The 27,829-nt window shown below is 45.1% G+C and overlaps 1 protein-coding gene across 1 annotated transcript in view; it reads right to left on the bottom strand.

Moving 5' to 3' along the window:
* Window positions 1-24,814, bottom strand: part of ANKRD13C (ankyrin repeat domain 13C) — a 54,787-nt gene extending 29,973 nt beyond the window's left edge. Inside the window, exons 1-2 of the mRNA XM_054037176.1 lie at window positions 24,156-24,814; window positions 6,530-6,571 (exon numbers count right to left, since the gene is read on the bottom strand). Coding sequence (XP_053893151.1) covers window positions 6,530-6,571; window positions 24,156-24,516 — 403 coding nt within the window. The 5' untranslated portion in view covers window positions 24,517-24,814. The remainder of the gene's footprint in view (window positions 1-6,529; window positions 6,572-24,155) is intronic.
* Between the last annotated feature and the right edge of the window lie 3,015 nt (window positions 24,815-27,829).

Here is a 27,829-nt window from a genome sequence, read left to right as displayed (position 1 = left end):
TCCCTCCCCTCTCCCCCCAAACACAAAACAGCAAGGACAGAAAATGCAGCTTCTGTCTCTGGTACTGACTTACTTGCAATCTGACTGCTAGAGAAACATTGGCAGAACACCGCTCTGAGATTTGGCAAACTTGCACCAGTGTCAGGCTGGCTGTTTAAAACACTGCCGTTAGCTGCCCTCTAGTCCTAGGCTCACTGCAGTGCTGTGAGACAGACAGACTTAGCCAGCTAACACTTTTATTAAAGAGAAGGCACAAAATAGAATAGAAGATAAAAGGTGGGAAAGAAAAATGACATGAAGGGGAAGGGTGACAGCAGGAACTAAAGTCTCATATTCCAGGTGGTGTTCAAAATGCAGGCAGAGCCACTGGAGGTGAACGTCATCTAAGTCTCTCTCTCTGGCCAGATCTGATTGGGTCATCTCACAAATCAGGCCTAGTTTCCAATGCACCAGTTTCACAAAAATAGTGTGTCACCCTTGATGACCAAAAATTGTCAAGACTATAGCTTTCTCTCTCTCCTCAAAAGCTATAATAGGGCATAGGTTAATAGAGAACTGTGAAATCTAGGAGCATAAGCTTTCGTGGGTAAGAACCTCACTTCTTCAGATGCAAGCAATGGAAATCTCCAGAGGCAGGTATATATCAGTGTGGAGATAACGAGGTTAGTTCAATCAGGGAGGGTGAGGTGCTCTGCTAGCAGTTGAGGTGTGAACACCAAGGGAGGAGAAACTGTTTCTGTAGTTGGATTCACAGTCTTTGTTTAATCCTGATCTGATGGTGTCAAATTTGCAAATGAACTGGAGCTCAGCAGTTTCTCTTTGGAGTCTGGTCCTGAAGTTTTTTTGCTGTAAGATGGCTACCTTTACATCTGCTATTGTGTGGCCAGGGAGGTTGAAGTGTTCTCCTACAGGTTTTTGTATATTGCCATTCCTGATATCTGACTTGTGTCCATTTATCCTCTTGCATAGTGACTGTCCAGTTTGGCCAATGTACATAGCAGAGGGGCATTGCTGGCATATGATGGCATATATAACATTGGTGGACGTGCAGGTGAATGAGCTGGTGATGTTGTAGCTGATCTGGTTAGGTCCAGTGATGGTGTTGCTGGTGTAGACATGTGGGCAGAGTTGGCATCGAGGTTTGTTGCATAGGTTGGTTCCTGAGTTAGAGTTGTTATGATGCGGTGCGTGGTTGCTGGTGAGAATATGCTTAAGGTTGGCAGGTTGTCTGTGGGCGAGGACTGGCCTGCCTCCCAAGGTCTGTGAAAGTGACTGAAGGTGAAAAATCCATTGCTATCTACATACTGCACAGACCACAGTGAGAGATTATGCCATACTTTCTCAAAGAAACTGAGGAACCACCTGATCAGCATCCTATACAGCAAACAGAAAAACATCAAGAAAGAGCTCTCCAACCTGGAGACTTTCATAAACAACCAACCCTCCACACAAATGGACTTTACTAAAATAAGACAGGAGATCTACATTACACACTTCACCTCTCTACAAAGGAAAAAGGACCGTAAGCTGTCTAAAATCCTACCTGCCACATGGGGCCACAACAGGGGTACCCCTAACTCACCCAGCAATATCGTCAATTTATCCAGCTACACACTCAACCCAGCAGAAGAGTCTGTCCTATCTCAGGGACTCTCCTTTTGCCCCAGCACCCCCACGAACATGATACAGTTCTGTGGTGATCTGGAAGCCTACTTTCGCCGCCTCCGACTCAAAGAATACTTTCATGATAACACCGAACAGCGCACTGATACACAGATACCCTCCCACCAACAACACAGGAAGAAGAACTCCACATGGACTCCTCCTGAGGGTCGAAATGACAGTCTGGACCTATACATAGAATGCTTCCGCCGACGTGCACAGGCAGAAATTGTGGAAAAACAACATCGCTTGCCTCATAACCTAAGTCGTGCAGAACGCAATGTCATCCACAGCCTCAGAAACCACCCTGACATTATCAAAGAGGCTGATAAAGGAGGTGCTGTTGTCATCATGAACAGGTCTGACTACCAGAAGGAGGCTGCCAGACAACTCTCCAATACCAAATTCTACAGGCCGCTTTCCTCAGATTCCACTGAGGAATACACTAAGAAACTGCACCATCTACTCAGGACACTCCCTACACTAACACAGGAACAAATCAACATACCCTTATAGCCCCGACCGGGGTTATTCTATCTACTACCTAAGATCCACAAACCTGGAAACCCTGGACGCCCCATCATCTCGGGCATTGGCACTCTCACTGAAGGACTGTCTGGATATGTGGACTCCCTACTCAGACCCTACGCCACCAGCACTCCCAGCTATCTCCGTGACACCACAGATTTCCTGAGAAAACTACAATGCATTGGTGACCTCCCAGAAAACACCATCCTAGCCACCATGGATGTAGAGGCTCTCTACACAAACATCCCACATACAGATGGAATACAAGCTGTCAGGAACAGTATCCCTGATGATGACACAGCACAACTTATTGCTGAGCTCTGTGACTTTATCCTCACGCACAATTATTTCAAATTTGGTGACAATATATACCTCCAGACCAGTGGCACCGCTATGGGCACCCGCATGGCCCCACAATATGCCAACATTTTTATGGCTGACCTAGAACAACGCTTCCTCAGCTCTCGTCCACTCATGCCCCTTCTCTACCTACGCTAGATTGATGACATCTTCATCATCTGGACCCATGGGAAGGAGACCCTGGAAGAATTCCACCATGCTTTCAACAGCTTCCACCCCACCATCAACCTCAGCCTGGACCAATCTACACGGGAGGTCCACTTCCTGGACACCACCGTACAAATAAGCGATGGCCACATTAACACCACCCTATACCGAAAACCCACCGACCGCTACGCCTACCTTCATGCTTCCAGCTTCCACCCCGGTCACACCACACGATCCATCGTCTACAGCCAAGCACTGAGGTACAATCGCATCTGCTCCAACCCCTCAGACAGAGACCAACACCTACAAGATCTTCACCAAGCATTCTCAAAACTACGATACCCACACAAGGAAATAAAGAAACAAATCAACAGAGCCAGACGTGTACCCAGAAGCCTCCTGCTACAAGACAGGCCCAGAAGAGAAACCAACAGAACTCCACTGGCCATCACCTACAGTCCTCAGCTTAAACCTCTCCAACGCATCATCAGTGATCTACAACCCATCCTGGACAATGATCCCTCACTTTCACAGACCTTGGGAGGCAGGCCAGTCCTCGCCCACAGACAACCTGCCAACCTTAAGCATATTCTCACCAGCAACCACGCACCGCACCATAACAACTCTAACTCAGGAACCAACCTATGCAACAAACCTCGATGCCAACTCTGCCCACATATCTACACCAGCAACACCATCACTGGACCTAACCAGATCAGCTACAACATCACCGGCTCATTCACCTGCACGTCCACCAATGTTATATATGCCATCATATGCCAGCAATGCCCCTCTGCTATGTACATTGGCCAAACTGGACAGTCACTACGCAAGAGGATAAATGGACACAAGTCAGATATCAGGAATGGCAATATACAAAAACCTGTAGGAGAACACTTCAACCTCCCTGGCCACACAATAGCAGATGTAAAGGTAGCCATCTTACAGCAAAAAAACTTCAGGACCAGACTCCAAAGAGAAACTGCTGAGCTCCAGTTCATTTGCAAATTTGACACCATCAGATCAGGATTAAACAAAGACTGTGAATGGCTATCCAACTACAGAAACAGTTTCTCCTCCCTTGGTGTTCACACCTCAACTGCTAGCAGAGCACCTCACCCTCCCTGATTGAACTAACCTCGTTATCTCCACACTGATATATACCTGCCTCTGGAGATTTCCATTACTTGCATCTGAAGAAGTGAGGTTCTTACCTACGAAAGCTTATGCTCCCAGTACTTCTGTTAGTCTCAAAGGTGCCACAGGACCCTCTGTTGCTTTTTACAGTTTCAGACTAACACGGCTACCCCTCTGATATGTGAAATCTACTGAATTACCCAGACCACTTTCTCTAAAACCCTGAGGTTTTTCTTGGACATTCCCATTCAAGTACTGACCAGGCTCAATCCTGCTTAGCTATTGAGATTTGAAATCGCATCTCATGATTGAGAGCATAACCAATTTAATTTAAAACCAAAACAGCTAGTTTCTTCAAACAGATGTTGTTCAAACATGCTTTTACATTTACTCAAGATGCAGAGACTGTACACAAATAGAAAGATTAATTGCATTGTGCCTCTAATGTCTATTGATCTAAAAGCCAGATTCCCAATGGGCATACTATCATGTTCTTGATGGTTATACCTCTAAAGACATCTGTCACTTCTGGATGATGAAGAGATTTCTCTGAGTTCACTTAGCTGATGTGTTGAGCACATCCTCTTGCCTCAAAAGCAGTCTTAGGAGATAAGAATCACACGTGCCCACCTCTTACATATAAGAGTTTAACTAGTACACCAGCAGAAGCATGCCAAAGTAACTATGATAAATGTTTCAATGGAAAAATTCAAGAGGGTCCCAGTGACAGCACAATGCTAAAGTCATTTGAATCATATTCTTGGTCTTATGCTCCAAAAGGGAGCATCCTGACAAGGAATTCTTTCCAGTTCTACTACAACGCCCCTACCATCCAAAATAAAAGGGAAGCAGAAATGCTCTTAAAAGGGGTCTGGTTCCACTTTGGTTGGAACAATGATAGCCATCATGCAATATATACTTTAAAATGGACAAAGGCTGAATGTGTTACATTTGCCATGTCTCATTATTTACAACAGACACTTTGGAGTCGTTTACAGGCAGTACATGTATTGAGAAGAGCTACTAGACACATCTAGCACATATATAAAAATGAAATTAAGCAACTATAATTTTGCCCTTAGTTTTCAGAAGTTGAAAAAAATATTTTTAAAAGCATTCACACTTCAATAGCATGGTCACACAGTTCATACAGCCTCCTCCTTCTACTTTCTACCCTTAATTTTGCTTTCATTATTTACTGAGACCTATGTTTCTGAGGCTTCTCTGCCATTAGCATTCCATGAGCTTAAATTATTAAGTACCACAAATAGGTGCAATTATGATGTGTTATACAAACACCAACCAAAGAAGAGTAAAGTTATGCAGTCACCTGGTATATGAGATCCTGGAAATCATGATCTAATGGGCAGAGCACAAGGCTAAAAGCAATGCATTCTTGAGTTTAATTCATGCTATGATTTGCTATGTGGCCTTGGGCAAGTCACAATCTTTAAAACGGTGACAATACCTACCTACCTACACAAGGGTCTTGTGAGGATGAGTCAACATTCATGGAGTATTGATTATTAATAATGCAACCCAGCTTTACTTAATATAGCTGAAATCTGGAAATATCAGATACTATTTGTACCAATAAGACTTCTATATAAAGCTTAATTGAAAAGTGTTCAGCTACCAAAAAAATTCTTCTTAAAAGACATAACTAGATCAGACTCTAAAAATTGATTTAAATTTAAAATTGCCAAACTACATTGATATTTACTCAAAAAATGGAAGAGGACATAACTATCTAGAAACAGGTGGGGTGAACACCCATTTATCCCACCGAGATTATCTTAATATATAGTGTATGCTATTTATGGGAAAACTTTGATAAAAAGCTTCCCTTAGAAATTTGGAGCTACCTGTCACATACTAACATCTTAAGATGTTAGTATCAACACTTAGTATACACGTATAATGCGATTTTAAAGCAACAACAACTAAAAGGTTAATTTCACCCAACCTACCTGAAAATGATCAAAAGCATTAATCTCAGTTGGTCCTTGATTTTGTTTCCCTAGTTTTGTTTTGTTTTTTTAAATGAGAGTTTCCCCTCTCTCCTGCTTTCTGGTACACAAGCAGCCAGCTGGGAAAAACACCCTAGCTTCTGTTGCTTAGCCAACTCACGTGAAGCAGCCCACCTGTTTCAACAGCCCCTCCTCTTCCTGTTGGGGTTTAGCTATGCAAGAAGAAATGGCAGCACCTTTTTCCACCTGCCAGGAGGACTACTTCCTGTCTTCGTTCAGGGTGAAGATGGAAAAGCACCTCTGGTCATGCCTCTTTTCTCTCACCTTTCTAACTCTAGGACCCTCCAGATCTCAGTGTTTCCTGATAGCTCTGTAAGAAGAGGAAAGCCTTCTCCACCTATTCTCTTATTAGACTCTCAGCAGAGTGCCCAGTGAATGCCCACCTATTATAGCTCATTTTCCTGTCTCCAAAGACCTCCAACCTGCTCCTATTCATTCCTCAGCTCCCTCCTGCCACCTTGATTTTGACATCTTTACCCCCAATCTCTCAAGTTTATTTTCTATTCTCATGTATCCTCTTGTTTCCTGAAAGCCTCCGCACTTTTAACTGAACACATTCAATTAAAGTCTATTTTTTTAAGTCTTCAACTTTTCCAATCATTTCTCTTCCCTAAAATCTTGAGAGAAATCTGAGAACATATGATACTTAAAGTAGTTTTACCAACCTTTATGTCCCAACATCACAGCAAGATGTAACGGAGTGTTTCCTGCAGTGAGGGAGGGAAAAAGGGGAGAACATTAGATTCACGGTACAAGAATCCATGAGACTTTCTTCATGAGTTGGCTCGTGTCTCAAGGAAGGCTCATATATAACTTAATTTAACAACGTGAGAATGTAACAATCAATGATACCATAAATATATAAAAGTTACAAGGTTATTCTTTTTAATGAATGATTCCTTCGATACAAAAACTGTAACATGTTAATATACATCTACATTAAAAGTGTTTCAAGAAGAGAGTTTTCTGTATCATTTACATCTTGAAATTTGTTTCTAGCAATTAAAACAGGAAAAAAAAAATTCTGATTCTACTTTTAGGAAAGTAAAAGAACTATAGCCCAAACCACCTTATTTGTTGAAAAGTCTCAAATTGTATCAAGAACAGCAGATCTAGGGCAACAACTACACATAAGAAAGTTATTCTGATAAAATTTTGAAGAGCATGTGTGATGCTGGCAAACAAGGTGCTAGCTCATGCCAAAGCCCCTAGGCCTCACTGAACACTGACAAATGCATAACAGGTGAACCAGACTGATTTCCAGCGTGTTAGTACTGTTAAAATAGATGTTAATTTTATAAGAATGGGTTTAGACTTTATGAAATGCTTGTAGGAGGCTGCATGTATAAATCTGGTACCCCATGTGATAAGGTTACATTAACTGTTTGCATTGTAACCCTCTGTAATCATGTCTGTCATCTAACAGGAAAGGAGCATTAATTAATCTAGGAATGCTGGCTTCATACAAAAGGTGCTGGGTTCTGCCCAGGAAGAAGGCCCATTGAAACCAAATGAGATATTGTGAAACATTAAAGAACAAAGACTTTGTTGATTGCTCCCCGACATACCCATGAGGAGGAGACTGGAGGTGGACTAGTCCCACCAACTTGAACTCTGGATGAAGGGAATAAAAATCCCTGACAAGAAGGAATTGTATCTCTATGGTGCTTGAACTCTGAGGGAAGAAGATTTCTAAGCACAAGCCAGGGATCTCCAGCTGTTTGGTCTGGGTTAGCCCTAAAGGACATATTGCAGCAACTTCTATTACCCTTTTGGAAACGAAGACTAACTCATTTGTGTGTGTATTTTTACAGCTTTAACCTTGTAAATAAATTAACTAAAGAGTTATTAACTAAGAAAAAAAAAGTTATGATAGGATTGGCTACAAGCGTTGTCTTCGGTATAGGATCTAAGGTGCAACTGACCTGGGGTAAGCGACAATAAGTAACCTGAATATTGTTGTGATTTTTGGGATAAAAGATCATCTATCACAAAGGAAAGCTTGGATGGCAAAATAGACCAGAGTATCCAAAAGAACTATCTGTGACTCCATGTTAAGTTTGTTATAGCGCTAGAGGAGTTCACACTTGATTGGTGAAATCCAAGTATAGAACTCAGTCAGTTTGGGATTTGTGCACTGCTTCTTCAATCTGTCCTGAGATTGGTACTCACACCTGTGAGCAACTTTAGAGAGTCTGACAGTATGTTTTATTAATTTTTTTCCCAGACATTCAGTGGTTTGAGCATTGGCCCGTTAAACCCAGGGTTGTGAGTTCAATAACTGAGGGGGCCATTTAGGGATCTGGGACAAAAATCTGTCTGGGGATTGGTCCTGCTTTGAGCAGGGGGTTGGACTAGATGGCTTCCTGAGGTCCCTTCCAACCCTGATAGTCTATGATTCTATGAATACTAAACCAGTTTTAGTAGTATGGAATTAAGACAGCTAGTGGAACGTAATGCTCCACCCTTCAATATGAAGACAGTGTGACTGGTTAGAGCCGAGGTCCCCAAACTGTGGGGCACCCCTCCCCAGGGGGCACAGAGAAATGTTCGGGAGTGCGCGGCTGGGGCCTGATCCAGCCCCATGGGGGGCAGGGAGGGAGCACCACCCAGCTCACTCCTGGTCAGCGCATGGAACCCCAGCTGTCTTCGCCCCCTTACCTCTGTCCGCGTTCCCTCCCCCGAGGCTCGGGGGGGGGGGGGGGCAGGACCTGAGGTAAAATGTAACGAAAAAAGTCTCAGTGGTCAAACAAACATAGTAAGGCCATCAACAACACTTAATAAGTATCCAATCTGCATAACTTACTACTTTGGGATGAGGGAAGGGGAGACGGTATTGCTAAAGGCAGTCAATCCTTCAGGTTATTTAAAAGGCTTAAAATAGACTTGTCACTAGATACTTTAGGGGAAAGTATAAGAATAAACTGCTACTAAACAACTGGAATAGTAACAACATTTCCAAAGAAAAGGGGAATAGAGAACTGTAATTAGATCTCTGGACAGTTCCAACAACAAAACAAACACAATTGTAATTTTATATAGTAAAAATCCCTAGTTCTAAATTTACACTTTGACAGGGATTTCTTACCTAAGTATTGAAAAATACAAGGGTGAGGAAGATAATGTATCTTGAGTGCCTCTAAATATGCCACCATACATCATTATATATACAAAATTTCAATTACTGTGTTACAGAGTGTAGATTCTAAGTGCAGGAACTGGAAATGTTTACCTTCTAGAAAGGGAATGATCTTTATAACCCTTGTGACACTCTACCCCCCAGGGGAACGCCCTGTAACCCCTATATTCATCATTTGTATATAACTGTGATATTGCATATAAAGCATTCCTTGTAAGGTATCAGGGAAAAGTTATGATCTGCTGAAACCCACTGTTCCATCTAAATATGTACATCATTAATGCATATTAAGTTATGAAATTGTGTTGTATGGTTCTCAGTAATATATGTTGTGGGTTTGGGAAGCGCCCAGATACTAGCTCCCCAAAGACAACAACCAGGAGGATAACCAACACCCGGACAGGTGTTGAACAACCATCAACAGCCATTATCCAGCAAGGGAGCTACAATGCAATGACTCACTTGCACAAGGCCACTCCAGGGGAATTGCTTAACCTTGTCTGGTGCTGACTCAGCAATGGCCACCAGACATGCCTGGATTTGTGTTCTCCAAGCACATGGACTAAGGGTATAAAACAGAACACAGTGGCCTCGTGCTTGGCCTTTTTTCCTCCCCCCACCTATGCTGCAAGCAACAAGGACTCTCAGAAGACTGAAGACTCCAACAGAGGAGACTGGCCCAGGTTTCAAGTGTGAAACCTGTGTACTATGAACTGCAATATCCGGTGGGGTGAAAGAAACTGCTTTATCTAGATGTTGCCCAGTCTAATAGGGTTGAGAGTTGAGACTACATGCTTATATTTTATTTTATTTTGTAACCACTTAAAATCTATCTTTTGTAAACAATAAACTTGTTTTACTGTTTATCTTTAACAGTGAGTTTGCCTGAAGTGCTTGGTAAATCTGCTCAGGTTTTCAAAGGCTGGTGTATATCCACTTTCCATTGATGAAGTGGTGAACCAATTAATAAACTTGCATTGCTCAAGAAAGGGTCTTGAGCAGTGCAAGATGGTATATTCCCAGGGTACAAGGCGTGGAGGATTTGGCTGGTGCCTTTCTCCGAGATTCATGCAATGCAACTAGGTGTGGGGCTCCACACGTGGTTGTACTGAATGGTAACAGCACCTGGAGGGGTCTGCTGCTTGTCACTAGCAAAGCATTGAGAGAGACAGCCCAGGCTGGAGAGTTAAGGGGGCACAGCAGTCCCACAGTCCCAGGCCACACCCCGGGGATCCTGTCACACCCTTAACCTCCAATACTCCATCCCCCTAGCTCTATTATAGCTAATTAGGATTGTAGCGTCCTCTGGGTAGGTGCCACCCCATTTTTTTTTTTTCCTTTGGCCTGTCGAGCATCATGCTCACCTATGAAGCTGTACAGTAACTCCTCACTTAAAGTCATTCTTATTAACGTTATTTCATGGTTACGTTGCTGATCAATTAGGGAACATGCTCGTTTAAAGTTGCGCAATGCTCCCTTCTAACGTTTGGCAGCAGTCTGCTTTGTCCACTGCTTGCAGGAGGAGCAGCCCGTTGCAGCTAGCTGGTAGGGGCTTGGAACCAGGGTGGACCGGCAGCCCCCTATCGGCTTCCCCCTATCAGCTCCCTGCTCCCTTAAGTTCCATGTGCTGCAGCCGCTCAGCAGGCTAGCAATTTCAGGCTATCAATCGGCAGTTCAGCTGTCCCTCCCCCCCACTACCATGTGCTGCTCCTGCCCTCTGCCTTGGAGCTGCTCCCAGAGACTCCTGCTTGCTGTGCAGTGGTTGAGGGGGGGGGCTGTCAGGGTGTCCCCCTCCTGCACCCCACTTACCCCTTCTCCACATACAGCAGGGAGGGGACACGGACAGAGAGAGACAGAGAGGTTGGGGCACAGCTGCTGTCTCAACTTCCTGATCCACTTAAAAAGACAATGCACTTAAGAGTGGGTCAGCTTACTTAAAGGGGCAGTGTGCATCTCTCTCTCTCTCCCCCCCCCCCCACACACACACACAAGGTGTGTGTCTGTCTGTCTGCTACGCTTCTCCCCTCCCTCGTGTTCGTGCTACCTTGTATGAGAGGCTACATTAACAACGTGATCACCATTGAGGGCTCAGCCAAGTGTTCATTCATCATTTAGCAGTAAGGCATTCCCTGGGAAATATCCCTCCCTCTTCCACCCTCTAACTTCACCACCTCAACCAACCTTCACAATCATCATAGCCGTGAACAGTATTAAATTGTTTGTTTAAAACGTATACTGTGTGTATATCTATATAATATATAGTTTTTTGTCTATATCTGTCTTTTGTCTGGAAAAAAATTTCCCTGGAACCTAACCCCCTCATTTACATTAATTCTTATGGGGAAATTGGATTCACTTAACATGGTTCCACTTAAAGTCGCACTTTTCAGGAACATAACTACAACGTTAAGCAAGGAGTTACTGTAGCTGAATGGAATTTATAAAACCACCAGCTTCTGCTCTTCAGAATGATCAAGGTGATTACACGAGTGCCAGCAAAATGCTTATTAAAAAAGGGACACCACGGTAGTTCAGGCCTCATGGTGTAGAGTTCAAGAAGTTTATAAAACCTAATAATAATATAAAATGTTTCCACTAATTTGAAGTCAACACTTTTTTTCATTGAAATTTAATGTCCTCCAACAGTGTTTGCTACCCAAATACCACACCTTTGTTAGTGCATAAGAACTAGAAAGGGAGATCAATACTTCCCTATTTTTCTTATTGCTACACACATCCACTAGAATTATACTATCTGCTCCAAGCTGAATGAAATGAGTAGTAAAGTGTCATAAATAAGACTCCTTCAGGCAAAAATTTTCAAACCTGAGTGCATAAAACTAGGCTTCTAAATAAGTCCACCCTTGAAAAATCAGGTCAAATTTATTTAGGAGCTTACTTTTAGATATACATTTTTTAAAAATTTTGGCCAAAGGTTTTATTTTTAACACAAACATTTTTAATGCAGTTTTAATCCTAACAGTTTCTCTTTTATTATTAGTTGGAACAATGATAGTATATAAGACAGACAATGCAGCTATGAAGTTCTTTGAGAATAACCATACTGACTCAGCAGAGAGCTTCCATTACTGTTTGCAAGTCACATGGTTGATGGGAGTGCGGCCAGCACAAACCCCAGGTCTCACTCCACAGGCTGGCCTCTCAATATGCTGATGTGGCAGCTGAGGCTTCCTATTCACATGGGTGCCTAGAACTGAGGCTCCTGGGGGGAAGGGTGGGTAGGGGTCATGGGCCAGAGAACTAAGGTTGATGTGGGGGGGGCCCCATGCACCCTTGAGGAAAAAGGAAGGTTCAGGCTAGGGGGGAGGGGAGTGGAACTGACCCTTTTTTCTGCCTCGTAAAGGTGACGCCATTTGGACCTGGACCAGGTTTGCCGCTCCCCCCTCCCCCCCCATTTAATAGAGTCCCATCATGAGTCAGAATTGGGGGTGGAAGACGGGGGGGAGGGGGAGGCAGGCCAAACTTCAATAAGTAGCATTGTGACCTTACACACAAGGTTGCAGCACTGCTCAGGTTTTGCATCCTAGATAGTTGATGTTCTCCTGGACGGTCATGGCAATCAGACATGTGGGGCTTCTGGGAGGTGTCCAGTTTCTCAGGTCCCTTAAGGAAGGTAAGGAGCCCCCCCAATTTCCATAGTGTACAGTGCCCCAAAATTCTTCAATCCAGCTTTGGGGGAGAAGATAAGCAAAATTCCTTAATTCATTTGAAGTTCTGGTGTTTAGTATGAACTGGAGTCTAATTGGGTCAGTCCAACAGGAACTTCTCACCCTCTTATAAAAAATGAAATACAAATAATCAATATAGCTATGCTAATGCAACATCAACTTTGCACACACAAAAAGCAAGAAATGCCCAATTACCAACAGAAATATCAACTCACCCGTACTGCAGACATGTAGCATTTTCTATTCCTATTTTTTTGGCTACATGACTGACACTCTCCAGGCGCACCCAGGATTGTAAGGCACCTTGCTATCACCTACCCTTAGCGTGAAGAACCGTGTCAACTCTCTGACTCCACTGGCAACACAAGCACTCTCTCTTCTTAGCCCTTCGCAGGTTCCACTTTCCCTCTACACTGGTTAGCAACAGGCATACTCCAACTCCCAAGTCCTCCGAGCACCTCCCGGAAGTGTCCAGCCCCTGGTCCACTGAACAATCACAGAATTCACAGATTCACTACTCCCAAAGGAACAGTATGCCCATCTTACCAGTTACTCCTTAGATCACAGCTCCACTTAACACACAGCACATTAGGTATGTTTACAGAGTAAATGAGCAAAAGTTAATTTAAGTAAAGATTCTAATAACAGCAAGTAGAATATTGGAAACAAATGGTTACATATTAAATAAAAACATATTGCATTCTAGATTTAACTAGTCACTATCATGTCTTATAGAGCAAAAGCTCACCTAAAATCCTTGCAGCATGTTACAGGCAGGCTTGGCTATGCTCTCCTGTTCATGAGAAAAGCAACGCTGTCAGCTTGCCTCCTCAGTGGAAAAGATCCAGGGGGTACCTCTGCACCCCACATATACTCCAACAATCCATTGCCTTTACTCATAAACAAGATACCATCCCACAGTTTTATTTCTTCCTGTAAACTTCCTCTCTATTAGCATTTTGAATCTGAATGCAAACATACAATATCCGCATAGGGAGGTAAGTGTCTATTGGCTCCTTCCAGGTAGGTGATAGTCTTACACATGTCACCTTCTGTTTACCTGCCTCAACTCAAAAGGTTTAGAGAACATAATTTCCAGTAGAGATACACAATTTCTTAAATATTATCTATACATACATTTTGAAATTATTATGACAACCAGCGGGCTACTGGCTCACAGTAGAAACTTCACATACCACCCTTTGGTGAATTATTATGCATATCCCTGATCTAGTAGGATCCCTGTAAAACTCTATGCACCCCATCCCCTCTGCCAAATGGCATCAAGAAGCCCCTGGATCACAACATGTAGTATATTTTGTAGCACTGTCATGAAGTATGTACCATGAATTATACAGAACATTGTTCTTCTGGGTTAATGTATTGGAACCTTACCTTTTGAATTCCCTGATTTTATTTGTGCAACCTAATGTTGCTATATTTTTCCATTTAACTGCATATATTTAACTATTCTATTGATTTTTAGCAAATTTTTTTATTGAAACTAAAAACTAATAGAAACCCTAAATTTGCATTTCTTGTAACTATGTTTAAGTCTGGGTGCACTTGTTACTTTAAAGCAGCACTGCAGAAAACAGAAAGTGCTAGCACCATATGCAAGGAAGTGATATAATTTCTTGGTATACTTTTGTAAGAAATAGCCTATGAATTTTTGGGGTTCTCTCTAGGCCAGGGGTAGGCAACCTATGGCACGCGTGCCAAAGGCGGCACGCAAGCTGATTTTCAGTGGCACTCTCATTGCCCGGGTCCTGGCCACTGGTCCGGGGAGGCTCTGCATTTTAATTTAATTTTAAATGAAACTTCTTAAACATTTTAAAAATCTTGTTTACTTTATATACAACAATAGTTTAGTTATATATTATAGACATATAGAAAGACTTTCTAAAAACATTAAAATGTATTACTGGCACGCGAAACCTTAAATTAGAGTGAATAAATGAAGACTCGGCACACCACTTCTGAAAGGTTGCCGACCCCTGCTCTAGGCACTAAGTCAATAGCTTCATATCTATGGCTTTAAAGCAGACATCATAAAATCTCTGGCCTAGACAGGTGAACAGTCACCAACAGAGAGGTCATAAATGCAACTTCATGAATCAGTCAAAAAGATGTGCTGTGAAAACCATTCCTCTCTCTAGGTCACTAACAGCATCTCAGACTGGTATGTCCTAGTTCCTTATGCAATATCAACTCACAACAGCCAAGCTAACAATCACTTATTATAAGAATATTTTTGTACCAAACTATGCTCTCTGCAGAATGCAGGAAATGGCCACTTAATTATGTGACCTCACACAAGGAAGTAGCCATTCTACAATAGAATAAGTTTAACATCACAATCCAACACAAGTGATCTAAAAAAATAAAATAAAAAAATATGAGTCAGGAGTGAGCAGGGATTTAAAAGTCCACTCACCTATGCACCTGTGGTGAGTAGGAATCTTTTCCGTACAAATACCATCAGCTTCTGTAGAATCTAAATTTTTCATTTAGAATATTAAGCCTTATGATTCCAAAAATTCTTCCAAATGTCAACCAAGCATATACTCACTTACAGAAAATTGACTTCCCAGTCTGCACACAGGCAGAGCTCCAATGCCTGGGATAGGTCTCAGCACTTTGCCAACCTATAACAAAATGAAAACTAACCAGAGCCTTACTACTTTTCATACGTGGTATTCAGAACTCTGACCAATTTCATTCTACCGGTGACTGGGAAAGCTCTCAGCAACAGATGCAGTCACTGGAAATAGTCATCAGGAAAAGGGACTTAAAAAAATAAAATAAAAGATCATGGAAGAGCAGAGTATTGCTCTTATTTATTATTTGAATTGTGCTAGTGCTAAGGAGCCTCAGTCAGAGACCAGGATTGTGCTAGGCACTGTACAAGAACATAACAAGTGGGGTCCCTGCCCCAAAGCTCTTGCAGACCAACTATAAGACAATAGAACAGGTTGATATGACAGATGAGGGACGACAAGGAAAAAATGAAAGATACACATTACGTTAGCCAGGAAGCTAGAGGAGAGGTAAAGTAACAGATTCTCAACTGTCATTACAAAAGTCAGGAGGTTCTAGTGTGAGGAAAGTCTGGGGTAAGAAAAGAGAAAGTTCTCCTTTTTCCCCAGCAGCCAATTTATCAGACAGAGGCTGAAGCTCCTTAAGCAAAATCCAGGAACAGTACTCTAATAGGAATCCCAGTACCCTCACCTTTGACTGCAATTTGTTCAGAAAAATATCTTGGCTTCTCACCTGGGCATTGCCTCTGAACAATAAAGCCACCATTCTTTCACATTGGTCCTTAGTCTTCAGTCTATTAGATGCCTGGCCTACGTTTCTGTGAGTAGAGGAGCATGGAGGGAGAGGGAACACTGATGGGATAAGTTAGAAAAAGTTTGGTAGAGGGGGAGAGTCATGAAGGAGATAAGTAAGGGGAAAATGACGAAACAGTACAAAGCACAACATACGAAGACGCAGAGGGTAATGAAGAAACATTATGGTCTATTATGAGAAGAGTGAAAGCAAATGGAAAGGTATAAAAACAAGAAATGCAAGTTACATTGTAAAAAAATTATATAGATACCCGCCTAACAACGTACAACATTAGATGAAGTGCACAAACAGAACATTATTTTACTACTATAAATTGAAAAGGGGTTGCTTGAAGATGGGATAGGAGCCTGCTGGCATAGGAATCTTCCACACTGAACAACAGTTGAGAATTTGTTTTTAAAAAGCCATGGTACTAACACCTTATCATTCAAAAGTATGCTGATATATGGCCAAATTTTGAGGGCCTTAACTAACCCTCCCATCTTTTATTTTTTAAATCAAGCCCATTAAGTTTAGGAAACTAGCCCTCTAACCTATTTAAGGATGTGAATATACTGCTTAAAAGTGTGAGGAATATTTACTTGAAAAATGCTTTAGTTTGGAATTAAGAATTCATAATACCATATTATGCACACAGCGCTAGTAAATGAACGGAATCAGACAAAAGTGCTTTTTTAAATGTTACAAATACTGGAGCACCTTCTACATAATTATCACAGGATAAGATACTCTAAAATTGGGCTGTGGTGATGAATTGGTTTGAAGAGGGCACAAGGGAAGAGGCAGTGGAGTAGAGTAGTATTTCAAAAGTGTGATATCAAAAGACATGGCTGGCCCTGGACCAGATTATGCCGGTAGGAGCACTAAGGTTGAGACAGCTTGAAAGATAGCAAGAAAATTTTATACTCATTTGCCATTCCAAAAGCAAGTTCAATCATATGACTAATAGAATGATATAAAAAACAAACTGACTTATTAAAATTGAGTGATGGGGTTCTGAACAAGCTATAAACATTGTAGAAACAGCCAAGAGAGCAAGGAAGACCAAAAATAAACCAAAAGCTAATGCACGTGCTAAGGTTTTACTTGCAAAAAGGCTTTACATAACAGCAAGAAGTTGTGTAAAATTATGCACTTGCTATTGCCTGAATGTAAGTGTTCATGCCAGGTTCTGGATGGTAGTCCTAAGAGCTGAAGTCTTCTATTTTGTTCACCACAAAACAAGTTCAGTATAGGAAATGGCAAACTTTTTCCATGCTTCCCAGTCGTGTGCCTCAATTCTGATCAGGAAAGACCTCACCTAGGTTTGAAAGGAGATGTCAACCAACAACATTTATATTGTGGTAGCACCTGAAGGCCACAGCTAGGTTTGTCCCTAATGTACTCAACACTGTACAGACAAAAAAGTGACTGTCCCTGCCCCAAAGAGCGTAATTAACCCAAGAGATCCTGTTTCTCCCTCCCTTGCCCCAAATATGCATTTCTTATGCAAAATTAAGCCTGAAAGATCTGAAAACAAAATGAGAAGCAGAGGATAACTCAGCAATCAATGGATCCTAAAACTCAGTAGATGCAGATGAGATAAGTTTCCCATTAGGGCATTAAAAAAAGCAAGAAGCAAGTTTTGAGTCCCAGGAACTAAAATACTTCAGCTCTGTATCAAAAAGAGTGAACACATTTAAATTATGACGTGACCAAAACAGCATAAGGTGTGAGACTTAAAGAAATGACCTTAAAGAAACTAAGAATTCAGTTTGATTTCAGCATGAACAGTGGAAAGATAGTACAATCAAGGATTTTTGTATCTACAGCTCATAGAAGAACTAAAGAAAGTAAAGGTCAAGATGGAAATTGCACCCAGTCACCACACACATTTAGAACAATGTTTTAATGGAAAGGTGTCTAACAAATATTCTCTCACCCCTAAAAAAGGAGAATAACTATTCCAGTACGAACTACGAGTGACTAGTTTGTAACATATTATCACTGAAAACCAACCAGGGCACAACTTTTTGCAGAGCACCTCCCCTAGCCAGTTCATTAGCCTAATCTAAGAAACCTACAGGGCCTGACTTTGGTTTGTTGGAATGGAATTAAATTCCACCAGGGGTAAATTTAAGTCTCAAACTGATAAAATGCCAAAATTGTTTTACAGCACACAAAATGCTCCTAAGTGTCTCCTAGTACCAGTAAATTGCAAAAAGTCTCAGCCTTACTATCTAATTAGTATCCATGGAATTTAAATTAAAAAAAATCAAAACAGAATTCCAGATAAATGGAAACAGGCAATCCTAACATACAACAGTCTTGAAGTCTTATTGAACTCCATATTAAATGTGTCAGTCACCTAAGGTTTATTAATTATGGCACTGAAAATAAGGCTTCTCAAGAGTATTATCAAGTATCAGTGTGTACTCTGTCTAGGGAAGCTATAATATAGATTTTTAAAAAATTGTGTTAGGATTGCTACAATCTAATTACAACTAAATTAAATTGCAACTACAGTTGATAAAAGTCTAAAATTTTACCCATTTTTAGAAATTCTAATGCAAAATTAGTAGCAATCAGAAACCATATGTAAGAGCCATGTAGTAAAGTTAACTTTTCTTACTCAGCCAGAAATACATTTTGTACACCATAAATTATGACAAATCTAAAACCAGCTTTTTATGATACTTCACTGTAAGGAATTCTGATTTAATACTATTAGAGCACTAACATATGCATCACTATTGTAAAATCTGTATTGTAAGGGAACCCATTTTATAACAGAATCCATTCTATAATAGAAGCACCAAGAAAGTCACTTATGAAATAGGAAGTTACTGTAAAAGACTGTAAGACCTTACTTTTTACAGTGATTGAGACTACATACACAAAAGGGACAGAGACTAAGCTGCTTATTACTGGAGTAATACAAAAAGAGGAAATGAAAGTAGTACAATGTAGTACAGGGGTGGGCAAACTTTTTGGGCCGAGGGCCACATGTGGGTGGGGAAATTGAATGCATGGCAGCAGGTTGAGGTGTGGGAGGGAGTGCGGGGTGTGGGAAGGGGTGCGGTGTGCAGGAAGGGGCTCAGGGAAAGGGATTAGGGCAGAGGAGGGGTGCGGGATGTATGAGGGGGCTCAGGGAAGGGGGTTGGGGTGCAGGAGGGGTGTGGACTGCAAGAGGGGGCTCAGAGCAGGGGCTTGGGGTGCAGGAAGGGTACGGGGTGCAGTGGGGAGCTCAGGGCAGGGGTGGGGTGCAGGAGGGGTACAGGGTGTACGAGGAAGCTCAGGGCAGGGAGTTGGGGTGCAGGAGTGGTGCGAGGTGCAGGCAGGGGGCTTAGGGCAGGGAGCTGGGGGGGTGGGATGCTCCAGCCCGGCACCGCTTACCTAAAGTGGCATTGGGGTTGAAGCAGCGCGCACCGGGGCCAGGGTAGGCTCCCTGCATGCCTGCCCTGGCCCTGGCCCTGGCCCCCCGCCGCTCCAGAAAGCGCTGCAGCCCCTCGGGGAGGGAAGGGGACGGAGGGCTCCGCTTGTGCTATCCTTGCGGTGCCTCCAGGTACCTCCCCCGAAGCTCCCATTGGCCGTGGTTCCCTGTTCCCGGTCAATGGGAGCTGCGGGGGGCGGTGCCTGGAGGGAAGAGCAACGCAAAGAGCCCTCTGCCCCCCCACCCGGGGGCCGCAAGGACATGGTGCCAGACGCTTCTGAGAGTGGCGCAGGGCCTACAGTGCCATAGGGGGCAATCCCCCGGGCCGGATCCGGCCCATGGGCCATAGTTTGTCCACCCCGATGTAGTATATATAAATAAGGAAGGAGGAGCCTCATGCAACATCCTTGGACTTGATGCAATTTAGAAGACGGAGGAGGTACATTTGGAAGAGAATGAAATACCAAACACGTGACAAAGTATTGTTGTAACTGTAGTGATACCAGGATATTAGAGAGACAAGGTGGGTGAGGTAATATCTTTTATTGGACCAACTTCTGTTGGTGAGTCAGACAAGCTTTTGAGCTTACAGAGCTCCTCTTCAGGCTCAGTTACTTATGGAAAATACAGATTATCAATCATCAGGTTCATTCTCAATCCACACTTTATTTTTCCAGCCACCACCTTAGTGTATCCTAAAAATTGTCATGTATACCATGCATCTGATGCCACAAGTTCTAATTAATATTGCCAGCTTTGGAGAATAAGCTACTGGATCATTTATAGTTTTACAACTATTAAGGGTCTGACATGCATAAACTTTTAACATAAGTTAATTTGTACTAACAGCCACTTAAATGATTATGTAAACTTCAAGTGGCTGTTGTGTGTATTAGTGTAAGAGTTCGGAAAGAGCAAAATCAAATTAGTTTGCAACCTGTCATCATAAAACAACTGATGATAGACCAAATTAAGAGACTGAAGTTCACTAGATATTGATTCTTTGCACATTTAGGATCAGACTTTCATTGGGGGCTCATCCAAGCTAGCACTAGTGCACATGCATGTTTTAGGTTCCAGGGTTTGCATGCACAAAACATTTTTATAAGCATATATGCAAAATCCAGCACCTGTACAAGTAGAGATTCAAAGGCTCTAGCTGCGTTTGTACACTTTTGATTCACTATTATGAAAATGTGGGAGTCTAAAAACCAAATTTAATGGTTTTCATGGAGCAGTTCAGCACAAAAATCCATCTTTTCCCTTAACATGATGCCACAATGCATATAAAAACAGCCATAAAACAACAAGCTTCTGACAACAAATGAAGCTCTTTTGGAATAGTAAAACCTATCTTACACAACCGTCTAAGGAACCAGAAAGAAAGTTACTTAGAGTCTGTAAGGCTGAATAAAGTTGTACCTTAAAATTTGTATATGTAGAGTCACCCTCCCTGTAGGCACCTGCAGACCTTGGAAGTGCAGGCAGATCCATTCCCCCTCTCTCCTGCCCCTCACATTTTTCCAGTTTTATCCTCTATTTATTTAATCGGAACCCTTCAGCTTTAAGATGATAATTTAAAGGACCTTGATCAGGCTTTGAAAGCTCAAACCTTATGAATTAGGGAAGGAGGCAAGCCTTCACCTTTGCCACTGCTATTATACAGCTAGAAACCATATTCTATTAGGCTACATTAGTGGGGCAGTAGCACATTTGTTTACATTATGATAGCTGTATCATAGCAAAGGAAAGATTTTTTTTATTTAAAAACAAAATTTAGAATTTGTAAAGTGTACATCACAAGTTACAGGCCCTACACTTGCATTAAAAGAGAAATCTGCATATTTCCCCCCACATATCCTCTTTTTTCCTACCCATAACTTTAAAGAATATTTTTGGAGGACTGTTGTGTGCAAGAGTTTACGTTACAATCACTCATCCAGAGTGTCTTTCAGCTGGGGAAAAACTCTGCCCAAATCCTTCCACTCAAGTCTTAGAGCATGTGCGGAAGTGATTTTTCAATCACTTATGACTATTTTTCCCCAGCCAAAACTGCTCTATGTCCAGAGGTGAATTTGCACAAACATAGAACATCAGCAAGTTATGAGCATGTGAAAATATGTTACATATTGGAAGCTTTTCCAACCTTACACTACAATGCAACTCACTAAACTGCGCTTACATCAAGAGTTTCAGGATGAAAGGCTTCACTCTCTGCTGTTGTGGGGCAGAGAAAGGGGGAGGAAGAGAATGAATCCTACTTTTGCAAAGAGATAGAAAAATCATAGTAAGCGAGTCCATCCCTAACCGCCAGGTTCCACACAAGACTACCACAAATAGAGATAGCAGAAGAATAGTGTCAGGGAATCCACTTGGATTAGAAGTAGGAAAGAATCTGCCCCAAAGGATCTATCCTGACAAACTGGAATAGGAAATCTTGAAAGGAATTCACTATAAAAACGGGGTAGACAAGATGATGAGGGCCTCACCACAGGGGAAGGGAGAGTGGTCCACTAAGAAGAACTGGCAGTGATTATTCTTCTACTCAACCCCATGGATTCTGGCCAATCCAGTGGTTCTGGATGAGAAAAAGACCTCCCAGGGAAGCAATATCCCAGGATTCTCCTCCAAATTCTGGACTGTCCCAATCCCACTGCTCCTTAAAGTTGGCGTGTGACAGCTGTACTCCAATATTCCCCTCTTTTACAGAACTATACTAAATTTGGTGCAAAGTATGCCTTGTGAGGTATCATTTGGAAACTCATAACTTGCTGATCATTATTGTCCAGGTAAAGCGTGTGTGGCAATACTGCATGTAAAGTTACAGGATTCCTCTGTATGCTATTACTCAACACGTTCCAAGTCTGGGGGGAAGCAGCCACAAACCAGTTTCCCAAAGACAAAAGGCTATCCAATGCCTCAGCCAGGTGTCAGCAAAACCAAATGGACCACCCCCTGGTTAAGTGGTCATTCTTTGGCAGGAAAGAGGATGTGGGTGAAAATCTACATCTTGACAAAGGAACAGCTGGGGTTTCCCATCCACATAGGCTGTCTGACTCCTGAACCACAGCAAGAGATGATTCTCAAAGAAGAGAAAGAGGTAGAGAGAGGAGATGCCCCAAATTATTCCTCCTTTTTCTCTATCCCCGGCATCCACACCACCTGAAGAACAAAGGAAACAGCTTTGGATTGGGGGAGGGATCCTGACTGAAAGATTCAGCCAATAAGAATGCTAAAACATGTGGTGAGAGACCTTTGTTTTGAATTCACTCTAGCTTGTTAAATTTGGCATTAGTTGAGATTTACTTTTATTTTCTTCTAACCAATTCTGATTGTTATGCTTCATTACTTATACTCACTTAAAATCTATCTTTCTCTAGTTAATGAACTTGTTTTATCTAGACAAGTGTGTTTGGGAAGCTCCATTTGGGATAACAGGATTTGTGCATATCATTTTCTATTAATAAAGACTTTATACGAACTTGTATTATCCAGGACAGTGCTGGGCAGTACATGAGGTACATTTCTGGGGGAAAGTCTGGGGCTGGGAATTTGCTGGTGTTGCTCTACAGTGTGATTCAAGGGTTACTGACTGTAGCAGTCTTGCAGTATAATTTACATGAAGGAGGCGGTGGCTTTGTCGACACTGGAAACTGAACAACAAAGACTTTTATTGTTCAGGGGTGTGAAATAAAAATCCCCCCCCCGCCAAACAACAAAAGTTTTGCTGATGAAAAGCTGTGAACAGTGGTGTGAACAGAGGTTTGTCGGCAGGCTACTGTCACTTGTAGGGAGTGGAAGTTTTTTGTCGGCGGGACAGTTCTCCTGCTGACAGTGGCTACACTGCATGCCTTTTAGCTGCACAGCTGTAGTGGCACAGCCTTATTGCTAAAAGGTGCGCAGCATAGACAAAGCCTTAGTGTGACCAGACCAGCAAAGCAGTGTAAAAGGCACCCCAGGTTAGAGAACTGAGAGGGGACAGCTGTTTATCAGTCCAGATTGTACCCTATGTAATGTCACAGGGTGTCTGAATAAAGAATCGCCCCCTAGAGTATATGGGGGGGAAATTAAGAAACTCACTGTCATCATCTTTCTGACTGATCCTGTAGTTTCACATATGGAAAGGTTTTTCCACAAGGGAAGGGAATGGAAGCCACGATAATGAATCGCACAAGTAAATAGGAAGGAATGGGGGAGTCTCTCTACAAGCAGCGTGGGGCAGAAATATCTCCCCACTAATCCATCTGCACTATGTCCCAGTGGTGGACCTCCGTTTGGGGGTGCTTCAAAGAAGAACCCACTACGATTGCTTTTCTGAGGTGCAATCCCAAGAAATGGGAGACGTGGCTGTCCTTCTGGCCAAATGTCTTGGGTCTGGATGAGGGGGTTCCTGAAAGTAACTTGGGAAGCAACCTATGGCACACTGCTCATGGCCATCTTTCTGGGAGATGCCCTGGCTGTAGATGACAGAGGGATGGGTGAGTTAGGGAGGATGCATCCATTGGAATATGGGGGAATTCCCAAATAAAACTGTCATCCCGCCTGTCCTTCTGGCAGCTCGAGGGCAGAGCACAGGGATGGCGGCGGTGGGCGCTCTCTGAACGGGATGGGGCAGCTCTCTCCTAGGAGCGGGGATGAGGAGGATCTCTGCGGGGCGCTGGCTGCTGTCCGTAGGCGCGGGTAGGGGCAACACTCACCGTGACTGTCCTTCTGGCCGATGCCCTGCGTGCGGATCAGTGCCGAGAGCCGCCTCACGTCCCCCTTGAAGACACACTCGTGCACCGGGAAGTGCCCCGGGCACTTGTCGGCCTCCGCGGCGGGGCTGACTGCCCCCGGGGTGGCGGGGGCCGGGGCCCCTTTCAGCTGCAGCCGGTGGTGGTGGTTGCTGAAGATGCGGTGGCCCCCGGCGCGGCCGCCCTTGCCGCTGCCCCCACGGCCCCCCGTGAAGACGCCTCCAGGCGCGGGCGCCGCCTCCTCTTCGCCAGGCTCCAGCAGGTCCCCGTCCTCCTTGCTGGGCTTGTGGTCCCTGCGCAGCGAGCGCAGCTTCTCTCCGGTCATCGCCAGCGGCGGCCCCGGGAACGGGGGGGCCCCGCCGGGGAGACTCGCCGCAGCCGGGGGGAGCCGGAGCCGCTGCGGGGGGACGAGGCACTCAGAGCCGCGGCGGCGAGTCCCGTCCCGTCAGCATCCCCGCCGGAAACAGCCCGGACCCAGCAGGCTCAGGGGAGCCGACAGCCAGCCAGCCTACCTCCCTCCCTCCGGCCGCTCCGCCATCTTGTCGAAGCGATCTCGCGAGAGGGACGCGGCAGGAGGAGGCGCGAGAGCGCCGGCCACATCGCGAGAGCACAGCGGCCCGGCTGGGCGCGGAGAAGTCGGCGTAGAGCTGGCAGAGGGGCGGGTGAGTCGGCGCCGCGCGGGGCGGGGCGGGGCGGGGAGGGGAGGGGAGTGGGCGGGGCGTTGGGCGCTACGAGGCCCCAGGCGGGCTCTGGGCTGGGCGGCACGGCGCCCCCTTCCAGCGGAGACAGGCAGGACGCTCGCTGCTGGGCGTGGGCTACGCTAGTCACAGCTCAGCCGAGCGGCCATTGCCCTGTAACCCTTGGTGGCGCCCCCGCCCCTGACAGCGTTGTTACAGCTCCAGCCTTGTCCCGGCTGCGCGTAGGACTCCGTCGGCCTTGGGAGCGCTGCGGGGCTCAGACCCGAGACAGCCCCACACGGCCACCGGCTCCTTAGATAAAACAGCCGATGCGCTTAGTCCAGGGTGATCCCAGTCATAGGCGTGCACAGCACATTTCATTAGGGTGTGCACCCAGGGAATTTTTTTTTAACGGCGAACATCACAAAGGTTGGGGTGTGGGAGGGAGTGTGGGGGTGTGCTGTGTGCAGGAAGGGGCTCAGGGCAAGGGATTAGGGCAGAGGAGGGGTACGGGATGAGGGGGCTCAGGGAAGGGGGTTGGGGTGCAGAGTGCAGGGGGGGCTTAGGGCAGGGTATTGGGGTTCAGGAAGGGTGTGGAGTGCAGGGGGGCTTAGGGCAGGGTATTGGGGTGCAGGGTGCGGCAGGGGGGCTCAGGACAGAGTTGGGGTGCAGGAGGGGTACAGGATGCAGGCAGGGGGTTGTGGGGCAGGGGGCTCAGGGCAGGGAGTTGGGATGAGAGGTGCAGGCAGGGGGCTCAGGGCAGGGAGTTGGGGGGCAGAGGGTTGGGGTGCGAGGTGCAGGCAGGGAGCTCAGGGCAGGGGGTTGGGGTACAGGGTGCAGGCAGGGGGTTGGGGTGCAAGGTGCAGGCAGGGGGCTCAGGGCAGGGAGTTGGGGGGTAGGGGGGCTCAGGACAGGCAGTTGGGGTGCAGGAGGGTGGTGCCCGGGCCCCCAGCCAGCACGGGGAGCCGCAGGCGGGTTGGGGCCCTGGAGGGGAGCAGCTGCCTTGCGGGGGGGAGGGCTGTGGCAGCACCTCCGTGGGCCACCTTAAGTGGCTGTGTTGGTGATGCTGGGTGGGAGGCTGCCAGGGAGCACATGGGGCTGTTAAAGCAGCCAGCCCGGCCCTGGGGAAGGGGAGCCCAGCTCAACAGAGTGCAGGCAGGGGGCTCAGGGCAGGGAGGGGGGGTGCAGGAGGGGTTCCGGCTCAGCCCAGCACCGCTTACCCAAAGCGGCACACTCCCTGCCTGCCACTGCCCCATGCCGCACCACTCACCACGTCCCCAGGAGAGGGGAGGGGCGGCACAGGGCTCTGCATACTGCCCTTGCCACGCCTCCAGGTACCTCCCCTGAAGCTCCCATTGGCCACGGTTCCCCGTTCCCGGCCAATGGGAGCTTCGGGAGGCGGTGCCTGGAGCAACACCCCCCCAGCCCCAGAGACATGGTGCCCTGATGACTGCTTCTGAAAGCAGCGTGGGGCCTGCGGCACCACGGGGGGCAAATCCTGCGGGCCGGATCCAAAGCCCTGAGGGGCCAGATCCAGATCTGGCCCATGGGCATTAGGGTGTGCCCGGGCACACCCCATGCACACACCTATGGTCCCAGTTCAGTCCGTGGTGTAGTAACCAGCATGCTAACTGGTCACACTTATACTATGAGAAAAAGGTCCTACCTCGTAGCTTGGCCTGGTAACCTACTTTGTCTACAGTAGGAGTTTAACACACCTATTAATACAGCTTATCTAACATGTTAAATATACCTTCCCCTTCCTGTAAATACGACCTGTGGGGAGACAAATAGAAGTGTTCCACTGGAAGGGACCTCAGTAGATCATCCTGTCCAGTTCCCTGCACTCAAGGCATGGTCTACTTATACATAGTCCCTCCTGACCGGTGTTTGTCTAACCTGTTCTGGAAAACCTCAGTTTGGCTCCCTTTTTCTTGCTACATTTGCAGAACATAACTGTCCACATTCCCCTCAGCCCAGAGAGAAGGGCACAGTGTGTTCCACTTCCAGCTTCAGCAACCGCACCCTCCCTTTGGGGGTGATTGAGAGAACCATTAAACCTGTCATGTGTGGATAAGTAAGGACACAGCATTGTTTTCAGTTCACAGTAGAATTTGCTGTGCCGGAAGTTACAGGAAACCTTTTTCACTCATTTGTAGAGAAGCAGCATGAGTCAGTAAACTAAGCATGTCTGTAAGAGCCAGGAATTCTCATGTTCTAATCCTGCCTTTGACACAAATGGTGATCAAGTCCCTCAATTCCCCCATCTATAAAATTAAGATGATATACATTACTGCCTTTGATATTCTGAGGTTCAAGCTATTCAACACTTTAGGATGGATAGCTTTTCATAAGTGCCAAATCTTGTTTCATGGTACAAGTGTAACTGAACTGTACAACAGTAAAGTTAACTTTAATTGATTAGTGCATCTTGTAAACAAAATAACATTGTGACCCCCCTGGGACTGTCACCTGACGTGTTGGAATTACCTCTGAGCCCGTTTTCCCTGCCAGCTTGGGACTCCAGAACCCTGCCTTGTTGAGCCAGACACGCTAGCCTGCTGCAACACAGACCCAGGTCTGGTCCATGCCCTCAAAGCTGCAGACTTTAACCAAAAACTGCTCATCGGGTCACCTATCTCCAACACCCAGTTCCCAATGGGATCCAAACCCCAAATAAATCCATTTTACTCTGTATAAAGCTTATACAGGGTAAACTCATAAATTGTCCGCCCTCTATAGCACTTAGGGTGACCAGACGTCCCGATATTATCGGGACAGTCCCGATTTTAGGGGACTTGTCCCGCGTCCCAACCTTACATTTGTCGGGACGTCTGGTGACCCTATATGAGGGGGACCGCGGTAAGCCGGCGCCGCTGGCACCACTCACCTTTCCTCCCTGTGCCAGCTCGCAGCTGAGCTCCCGGCACGGCGGCACCAGCCCACAGGGCCCGCTGCCCG

The sequence above is a fragment of the Malaclemys terrapin genome, chromosome 8, assembly GCF_027887155.1.
Source record: "Malaclemys terrapin pileata isolate rMalTer1 chromosome 8, rMalTer1.hap1, whole genome shotgun sequence".
Lineage (NCBI taxonomy): Eukaryota > Metazoa > Chordata > Testudines > Emydidae > Malaclemys > Malaclemys terrapin.
Note: the sequence above shows the minus strand (reverse complement) of the source record. Positions and strands in the feature narration are given on the sequence as shown.